Consider the following 10,573-nt stretch of genomic DNA (forward strand, 5'->3'; position numbering starts at 1 on the left):
TTGAACAAAGTTGAGGACAAAAGAATAAATGAAGTGAGATAGGGTGCATGAAAATAAAACTCATTTTAAAGGCGTTTACAAATTTGACAAGACCACCCAAAACATCCTTACGGTGGGAGGGGGGGGGGACTCGGCAAGGGCACCCAACGAGCAAATTAAGAAAAAAGCCTTTGAGAGACATTTCCAGGCTCCTTGTAATGTACAAAGACTGTCTAAAGAGATGTTTTTATAACCTAGAAGAATTTGATCTGTTCGGATATCTTAGCTGAAAATTGAATTGTCCGAGAATTTTTGGGACGATATCTTCATTTCAGAAATTGCTGGGTAAACGTTACCTTCTAAGAACTTCCAACCGAACAATTTTCTCATCAGCGCCGAAACTTCCAGGTGACCTTTATTGTAAAAATATCCCTTCCGAAAACGTAAGGGCCTAGTTTTTCCTGGTTACCAGGGGCGGATCCAAAACATTAAACATGAATCTGAATCGCTATTTTTACAACTTAATCCTCCTCTGTTCCTTTCCGTAGGATGGCAGAAGGTAAATTTAAAACCAGTGTGCTTTGGGGCGAAGGATGATTCATTTGGAACCTTCGAGATCCACAAGGCAGGAGACATTTATCGCTTGAAGCTGGTCCATCGCTCAGGATATGTGAATTGCGATTCCCGCAAAGCCTTTAACACTAAGTGGGGCTGCCTCTTTACCGAAAACAGTTATCACAGCAATTTCATAAATGTTCATATTACTAACGAAAATAACACCCGTATTTTTCCAGCAAACGTAAGCGGTTCACTGAGGCTGAATGTTAATTTTTACTACACACTCCCTGGTTTCAATCGAAACTCTCCCGAGATTGTGTTTGATTCCACTCCTACTCCTTTGTCTGTCGTTTCTGGGCAGAAGTTCAGGATATGGTATGGTGAAGACCTGGCAAAATACAAGTTACACCTCTGAAGCCTAGCGTTTGCGATCAAGTTAGACAAACTCTTTCGCCAACAGAAAAATCACAAGGTATGTGATAAATCTAAATACTTTTTGGCTGAGCGATTCCTAGATACGTTTTTCTAAATTTTTAACTTCGAAAAGAGCTTAAAAAATGTCTTCGAATTTTGAATCAATTTTCACAGGGGGACGGTTAATATTGCGGTTTGCCGAATTCATGTTTCAAAGTTTCCACTTCAGAATCATTTAACCTAAGTAATTTAACTGAGTTCTCTACCTGTACGTATCTAACAGGATGAAGTAAAAACGTTGCGGTATTAAGTTAATAAGCCTTATCAATCAAGTTATCAGGCTGTCTTCAGTTTTTGCCTTCCTACTGTAGAAGGATTTCCAAGCTATATGCCGAGCAACGGAAGCCATAGACAAAATGCTGGAAATGTTTCAACTCAGGCAAGGCACAACAGCTCGAACGATGCGAATATCAATGAGGTCGCCAACTTAAAGAATTTTTTCATGTATATTCTATCAGATGGTGAATATTTTTCAAGTCTTAACTGCCTCTGGCAAGCAGTGTGGATTACAATCAGTTCAACTTAATTCTCTCTCGGAAATTTTCCTCTCAACTCGGGTAGTTCTGTTTAATGTCTAATAATCTAATACAACTGCGTTTTCTACTTCACTTTACTAAGAATCGAAAGACAAGTGAAAAGTTGCCAAAAAAACAATTAGGAGCTAGCATGACAGTTATTTATATCCAACCATATACATTATTCATCATATAGAACATATTGGATCATGCAAAGAAAATTTCAAAGTGCGATGCCGGTACAATGCTCTGCCAACTGAGCTATGAAGCCTCACATTTGGGTCCTTCACGGAGCTAAATGAGCCTAACAAATGATCTGCTCTCAACTGTGAGGGGCAGTGTAACCCAGTGGTTAGGGTGATTGCCTTGAGATTCGGAGATCCCCGGTTCAGGACATGGATCCTGGCCACTGGTTTAATTTGTCCCTGGTATAGTCCCTGGTTCAACTTCTGCTTTTAACTGTGTCGCTTCATAGCTTAGTTGGTAAAGTACTGCACTAAAAGCGCAGAGGTCATGGATTCGAATCCCGATGGAGTCACCTGAATTTTTCAGATGCCTATGAAAAACAATTGCTCAAAAAGTCCAGTTAAGTGCGAGGAACGTTCTCTTGTACTTATATAACCCGCACTTGAATATACATTCATTTCATTCATGTTAATTATCGTTTATTTCGGTTAATTAAGAATATGAAGGCAGTGACATCTTTAAATAAACAGGATGTCTTAATTTATGGCTTGGTTGTGTGTTATTTTCACCTGCTGGGCAAAAAGACACCTTTGGAAGATTTCTTTCCAACGGCATTCACTTTTGTCGAAGGTGACAATACACTGCCCTCTATCCTTCCTGTAGTCTGCACTTGGTTTACTCAACCATTTCAAAATTGTAACGTTGCAATTTTCAGGGGTAAGCTTTGATTTTTATTCTTCACTAAAACGTTTTAACTGAACGTTTCTTTCATGAAACTCAAAAAAAGACGTTTAATTAAGATTTTTCCATAAGGTTCGAAAAAGAGTCACGGCGAAAATGATGTCAAAAAATAAATCACTCGACTAAGCTTTCTAATTTCTTTACAAAAAGTTGTTTTCAAGGTCTTATTCCTTGTTTAAATTTTCAAAAATGAGATACTTACTGTGCTGCAAGTTACATCTCTGAAGCCTAGCGTTTGCGATCAAGGTAGACAAAGGCTTTTGCCAACAGAAAAATCCTAAAGTGTATGAGAAATCTAAATACTTTTTGGCTGAGCGACTTCTAGGTACGTTTTTCTAAATTTTCAATTTCGAAAAGAGGTTAAAGGAAGCTTTCGAATTTTTAATCAATTTTCACAGGGGGACGGTTAATATTGCGGTTTGCCGGATTCATTTTTCAAAATTTCAACCTCAATTTGATTTAACCTAAGTAATTTAACCGAGTTTTCTACCTCTACGTATCACGGAGGAAAACGTTCCGGTATTAAGTTAATAAGCCTTATACATCAAATTATCAGGCTGAATTCAGTTTTTGCCTTCCTATTGTAGAATCGTTGCCATCCTACTGTAGAAGGATTTGCAAGCTATATGCAAAGCAACGGATTCCATAGACAAAATGCTGGAAATGTTTAACTTCAGGCAGGGCACAACAGCTCGAACGATGCGAATATCAATGAGGGCGCCAACTTAAAGAATTTTTTCATGTATATTCTATCAGATGGCCTGGTGAATATTTTTTAAAGCTTAACTTCCTCTGGCAAGCACTGTGGATTACAATCAGTTCACAAATTAACTAAATTCTCTCTCGGAAATTTTGCTCTCAACTCGGGTAGCTCTGTTTAATGTGTAATAAGCTGATATAACTGCGTTTTCGACTTCATTTTACTAAGAAAGACAAGTAAAAAGTTGCCAAAAACAAGGAGGAGCTAGGATGACAGTTATTTATATCCAACCATATGCATTATTAGTATAAATGCATAGGTGATTTTACAAAATCGCGCGCTCTCGGGCATTGGCTCGATATCTCGGATTATCAGCCGATAATCACCTTGACGGACAAAATGGCTGCCAGTAGTCGTTTTGCCACTGTAAGTGAAGATGATTTTCGCGTTAAAATATTCTTTTTTTCTCTTTTTTAAAATAATCACCTGTGTATTTATACTAAAACAATTATTCGCCTCAGGCTCAGTGATTATCGGGGAATATTCACCCATAATCACTTCGCCTTCGGCGAATAATTGTTAATTAGTATAAACACACAGGTGATTATACAAAATCGCGCGCTCTCGGGCATTGGCTCTCTATCTCGTATCATCAGCCGATAATCACCTCGATGGACAAAATGGCTGCCAGTAGTCGTTTTGCCACTGTAAGTGAAGATGATTTCGCGTTGAAATGTTTTTTTTTCTCTTTTTTAAAATAATCAACTGTGTATTTATACTAAAACAATTATTCGCCTCAGGCTCAGTGATTATCGGTGAATATTCACCTCGACTTCATCTCGGTGAATATTCACCGATAATCACTTCGCCTTCGGCGAATAATTGTTAATTAATCATGTAGATGATAATGGATCATGCAAAGAAAATTTCAAAGGAAAAAACAGGAGATTGAATCTTATAGTTTTCCATAAAATGAAAGTTTTCTGCCCTTTCATTCTGGCTTTTCAACTGTTAAAAATGAACCCGACGAATCAAAACGTCCGATTACTTCCATCGCTAATGTGAACTAATACAAAATGACCTGTGTTTTGCAGCTATTTCATTAAGAATGAGATTATGAGTCATATTATAAGTCATTTCTTGACAGCAGCGTTTATTTTGTAGAGTTTCTCAAAGCCGAGACAATGAAGCCTGCGATATCCTTTGTTTGGCTCGCACTTGGTTTACATAGCGTATTCAATCTTGTTGACTTGCAGTATTCAGAGGTAAGCGTTTCGTGATATTACTGCGTACACACAAGGTCTCACTGAATTATTTGATTATTGATACTCTTTTTCATAAAAACAGGCTCCAAAATAACCTAGAAAAATTACATTTTATCCTTAAATTAGCTGAATTCACTACATTGCTTTCAAGAAGAAGGATAGGTGTATGTGGCTAAAATGGATACCGTACGTGAAGCGGTTTCTTATGACATATAAAAACAAACGTTTCACTCATGACGTCGTCATTTTAACTGGCCTCCCAACGGATTTTCGCTGCTAAGGGCCGAATTGCTTCGAAGCCCAGTGATTGGGTTAAACCTAGGTTACCTGTTACTAAAACTCATGGCAGCACGACCGCTTAGCAGGTTTCGAAGAGCTCGGCCCTTTTCTTGAAACGACTTCATTTTAAGGATAAGCGGGATTTGTGGCACACAAAATACAACGCAAAAGTTTAGGAACTTTCGAAAGTTTTAATAGCTGATAAGAACATTAATCCGGGAGAAAACAAGCGCACCAGACAAACACCATCCAAAAGGTCTGGCTAGTACTTCAGCCGCATGCCCATGGCCATACGGCAGCCATAGCCAGCTGTTGCGACCTGGTGCGGCCCCATCATCATGGCTAACATGCATGACACAACTACCTATAGCCGGTGCAGAAACTCCCCTTTTAAGCGAGCGCCAGTAACAAAGTAGCATGCTAATTATGAGGAGACCCATCAAAGTGAAGAAAACTGCTGACGAACGTTAGGACAGACCAGAAGCAGATTACAAGATCAAATGCTGCGACTGCCAGGCCACTCATATCGATGAGACCAGCAGATGTCTAAACGCAACACTGGCTGAACAAAAACGAGGGACGACAAATAGTAACATCAAAAATAACATTTCTGCACAGAATGTACAGACAGACTACAAAATCGACTGGGGCTCTGCTGAATGCGTTACATACCGTATTAATTATTACCAACGGATCGTACTGGAAGCTGGTTCACTAAATTAGAACAGTGACCTGTAATCTGTTGCCTAAAACTTCCAGCACCCTACAAACGACTTATCAAGGACGTCAACACATTGACCGACTTACTAACAAAACATGTACAGACATGTAAGACGTAGACAGATGCAGACGCACCAATCACTGTCTACAGTCTTTACAGCCAATGACAGCTTTGCTCAACTGACAGTCGACCAATAATGTCACGACTTCGTTGACTTATCACATCATCGACCAAGGTATTTGTACTATCTAATGACGTTACACAAATAATTAATCCCTTTACTCTGGTGACGATTTCCGGTCAGGTTGTCGAAACCTCAGTCAATGTCATCTAAACAGTCCTTCTCAGGACCACTCGTGCTTCAGATATGATATGACTCCCATTAATAATATACTTTATTCAAATACTGTATTTGAATGGTAAGCCCTATAAAGGGCCCCCTTACTAAATCTAAACCTAAAAAGTGTTTACCTAAACGACGTTTACGTAGGATCTGTAAAATTGCATATAAAAAACTGAATCAATACACATTTATCCACGTTTTCAAATCTTGTTTGAATCTCTCACGTCCGGCTGATAGGTGGTTCGCCAAATTATTCCAGTCTTTAACAATTCTTACAAAGAAAGAGTACTGAAAAGCGTCAATTTTTGCCAATTTTGTTTGGATATTGTATGGATGATTAGCCTGTAGTGTTTTTACTTTTTACAGTACTCGAAAAAATAACAAATTAAAGTTCAGGCCGTTTTAATCCAAACACTATCTTATTCCAATCTTATAGCATTCTACTAAAGAAAGGTACTTCCCTCGGTGTTCAAGTGTGTTTCAGTTTGCGTCGATCTTAAGCCATTTCACGTGGCTTCTGACCAAGAGCAAGCAATCATTGATGCTCTTCGTTGCACTTTTTCTATTGCTAATTTGTCTTTAACTGAGTATGGAAACCATACAGAACGTACGTATTCTAAAATAGATCTTACCGGTGACTTATAAAGCAAGTAGAAGATATCCTTGTCAGTCTTAAGTGTACGCTTAAGTTGAGGCCCAAAACTTTGTTCGCTTCAGTTGTTTACTGTTATCGGCCACATGATCCGACCAGGATGTCTCTCGACACATAAACGCCAAGATCTCTATATGAGTTGAATGACTTTAACTCTGTGTTTGACATTTTGTGAGAGTGTGTACTTTTGTCCAGGTTTCCAGAGAATTCAGGTCCGATTGTAGCGCTAGTGTGTCATTGACATAATTCACTTGACAAGAGAGATCTTAGTATCATCAACAAACAGTTTAACGGTACACGTAACAATTAACATTTGTATAATTACTCTCAGTTGCTTCGTCTGCTGAGGCAAGGATACTAAGGCTTCGGATCACTTAGTTCTTGCCTGTTGGCTTGTGACCGTAGATTTAAAGTACCTTCAGAGGCACCCAGCGATAATCTTCGATGAAATCTGTTCGGGAGGGTCAAACTATTCTAAGAATTTTGGTTGTACGTTGCCAGACAGCTACAGATTTCTTTACAGTAAAACATCACCTAAGAGATTCGCAACCAAGGAAAGGTAGTCCCTTACGTCTTCGGAAGGGGTATTTTTGCAATTTGTGGCACTTAAAAAGATCACCCAGCAGTTTCGGATAAGCAAATGGTTCGGTTGGAAGCTCTTAGAAGGTAACGTTACGAGCAAATTAAGCCAAAAGCCTTTGAGAGACGTTTCTAGGCTCCTTGTAATGTATAACGACTGTCTAAAGAGACTTTTTTATCACCTAGAAGAATTTGATCTGTTCGGATATCTTAGCTGAAAATTGAAGTGTCCAAAAATTTTATCTTCATTTCAGAAATTGCTAGATGATCAGTGATTGAATTTCACTGCAAACAAGAAGCTTCGTAACTAGCTTCTAACAGGGTATATTCCATCTACGAGAAATTAACACTGTTGATTTGCATTTTACGACACATATCGTCGATAATGTTAGATGTTTCTTGTTTCAGGCACAACAGCTCCAACGTGGCGAATATCAACATATAAAGTACGCAAACTTCCAGAACTTTTTTCATCAAATGCTGAATATTTCCCAAGTGTTGGCTTCATATAATGCTACGGATTACATGGACTGTGCCTTCAAATGTCTCGAGAAGATGTCATGTTTCTCCTTCAATTTTGCCACCTTACCGGCAGACAGTAACTCTGATCGACATTTGTGTCAACTCCTGGCGTCAGATAAGTACAATCACGCAAACAGTTTTGTACCAAGCAGAGACTTCCATCATTTCGCGATTCCGGTGGGTTCCTCAACTGATAGGTGTAATAGAAAATGGTTCTAAATGACTCAACGCTTTTGACCGGTCGCTTAACAAAATGTCCTTTGTTGACTGTATCCTCCTTAGACAGAAATAATAATAACTATAGTTACCATTCTCAGAATCTCCCAATAAGGCTGAGTTAATAGAAAATCTACTTAACTGCCACAAGAAAATCACGGGTTCCTTTGAGTCGTGTATATCGTTCTAAAATTTTTTACGCTCCACAAAAAAGGAAAACCGGTTCTGTTATTTATTTATGCTTTAATTCTTACTTGTGTTACTTCAATCTTTTAAAGTTACGTGGTTGACATGGGAAGATTGTAACAACCTGACGTTGTACAAAATTTTAGTTTAAGGTCATTACAATTACAAGTAATTTAGACATACATGCAGCTTGAAATACATTCCTCTTATAATCAGAACCAAGTTCGACGTCTGTTTTGTAAATTACGGAGTTAGTTTTTTGTCGTTGGTTTCTGGCCCAAGCAAGAAGCGCGCGGATCATAAGCCAACTGGGAAAAAGCGAGGATCCATAACTTACATTATCGTATGGCCAGTACGGCCCCGCGCGCACTTTCATTGTAAGACCATTGGGAAAATCGCCGTATGAGGACCGTACGCATTTGCGCGAGCAGGGCCAGAAAAAGCCGTAAGGCCCTGCTAGGAACACGCACTGCACCGTGCAGTGCGATTTTAGAGGATTTCGTCGCTTTTACACATCCAAGTTATTTACAGCCAGAAAAGAAAATGTAAACAACATATTAGATAAATTGTCTGTGTAAACTTTTGTTAATTATTTTGTCCAAACTTCAAATTATGAGTTCTCGTGAATAGTGTAAAGAGCCCAATATGATAAAATGCTTATGGACTGAGTTTAGGTCGGGCCGGACAGGAAAATATTTGGCCCTCGGTCTTGGCGCGTCCAGCCCCACCACTCAGTAAATATAAGTACATAGTAAGGACTTCTGAGGTGATAAAGCGCACAAGAAAGGAAACCAGTTGAAGTCAAGCAGAACCGTTTTACTGCAACAAATGATTGGCACGCGTAAGAATTTGAAAAATAAATAAACAAATGTTATTGGCTTTGTGAAATAGTTGATTGCAATATTCAAACAGCTTCCCAAGTTTATTCAGTTCACATAAACAACACGACAAATTTGCTAGAAAATGTTTCATCAAAACTTCAAATTTAACTTGCAGTACAGCGGGCCGTACTGTACAATCCGGCCTGCTAAATTAGCCAATCATAGTGCGCATGCTATCTGAGAGATGAAATGATTTCCAAATTTACTATTTAGATATTTAACTCTGTTGCAGCCTTGACTTTCTCGGTTGAGTTCTTAGCCGGGCCACAAAACTAGTCGGTTTTTATTCCACAGACAGTTTGCAAGACTTAAGTTAAAAATATTCGTTCGAGATCCCACAAAATAACAATGTTTCATAAGATTAATTGACATTAACATTTCTCAACAATCGTTTTCGCTTATAGAGTCCATGTGAAAGCCTTCCTTGTCAAAATGGTGGAACATGTCGTCCGCTGTATGACACAAATTCATACGTGTGCCAATGTGGTGAGGGAAACAATGGAACATACTGTGAGCATGGTAATGGTGTTTAATTTGCTGCACAAAGTTGAGGACGAAAGAATAACTGGAGTGAGACAGGATGCAGTTCATTTTAAAATCGTTTACAAATTGACAAGAGCACCCAAAACATCCTTACGGAGGAGACTCGACAAGGGCACCCAACGAGCAAATTAAGAAAAAAGCCTTTTAGAGACATTTCTAGGCTCCTTGTAATGTATAAAGACTGTCTAAAGAGATGTTTTTATAACCTGGAAGATTTTGATCTGTTCGGATATCTTAGCTGAAAATTGTATTGTCCGAGAATTTTAGGGCCGATATCTTCATTTCAGAAATTGCTAGCTGAACGTTACCTTCTAAGAACTTCCAACTGAACCATTTGCTCATCCGAAACTTCCAGGTGACCTTTATTGCAAAAATTTTCCTTCAGAAAACGTAAGGGCCTACTTTTTCCTGGTTACCAGGGGGGATCTAGGATTTTTCTTAGGAGAGGTGCACCACTACGGAAGATGACTGGTGACTTGGATCTGAATCGATATTTCGACGCCTTAATCCTCCTCTGTTCCTTTCCGCAGGATGGCTGAAGGTAAATGTAGACCCAGTGTGCTTTGGGGTGAAGAATGATTCATTCGGAACCTTCGAAATCCACAAGCCAGGATACATTTATCGCTTGAAGCTGGTCCATCGCTCAGGCTATGTGAATTGCCATTCCGGTAAAGCCTTAAACACTAAGTGGGGCTGCGGTCTTAAACACGAGAGCAAAAAATTAAATATTCATATTACTGACGAAAAAGACACCCGTATTTTTCCAGCAAACGTTAACGGTTCACTGGTGCTGAGTCATCATTTTTACTACACACTGCTTGGTTTCGATGAAAACTCTAACGAGATTGTGTTTGATTCCACTCCTACTCCTTTGTCTGTGGTCGCTGGTCAGAAGTTCAGGATCTGGTATGGTGAAGACCTGGCAGGAAAAGCCGAAGATGACAACGACGGTACATCCTGTATTGATGTGTATGCTTTTCGCCAGTGATAAAGTGAATAAAATCGGCGTCAGTTAAAGCGATGTGAAGGAAATTCAATTGAGCTAAATTAGGCGAAAGTCAAATGAAGTAAAATGTAATGTAAGAATGGCACCTTGGAGTCTCTTGTTCTCTACCATTTCACACCTTTAAGTAGTTTGTAGTCTCGGCCCCCTTTGTTGCTTTCAAGATAATAATAATATCAAAGGATAAAAAGTGTGAAAAAAAATTCGATAAATGGTGCAGGCAAATAAAA

The 10,573-nt window shown here is 39.0% G+C and overlaps 1 protein-coding gene across 1 annotated transcript; it reads left to right on the forward strand.

Annotated features, from left to right (window-relative positions):
* Window positions 1-2,295: 2,295 nt before the first annotated feature.
* On the forward strand, window positions 2,296-10,573 carry LOC137974135 (uncharacterized). The gene is made up of 5 exons (XM_068821041.1): window positions 2,296-2,429; window positions 4,318-4,418; window positions 7,401-7,691; window positions 9,202-9,316; window positions 9,871-10,573. The coding sequence occupies exons 2-5, from the start codon at window positions 4,338-4,340 to the stop codon at window positions 10,326-10,328; spliced, it is 945 nt and encodes a 314-aa protein (XP_068677142.1). The 5' UTR covers window positions 2,296-2,429; window positions 4,318-4,337; the 3' UTR covers window positions 10,329-10,573.

This window comes from Montipora foliosa, chromosome 1, assembly GCF_036669935.1.
Source record: "Montipora foliosa isolate CH-2021 chromosome 1, ASM3666993v2, whole genome shotgun sequence".
Lineage (NCBI taxonomy): Eukaryota > Metazoa > Cnidaria > Anthozoa > Scleractinia > Acroporidae > Montipora > Montipora foliosa.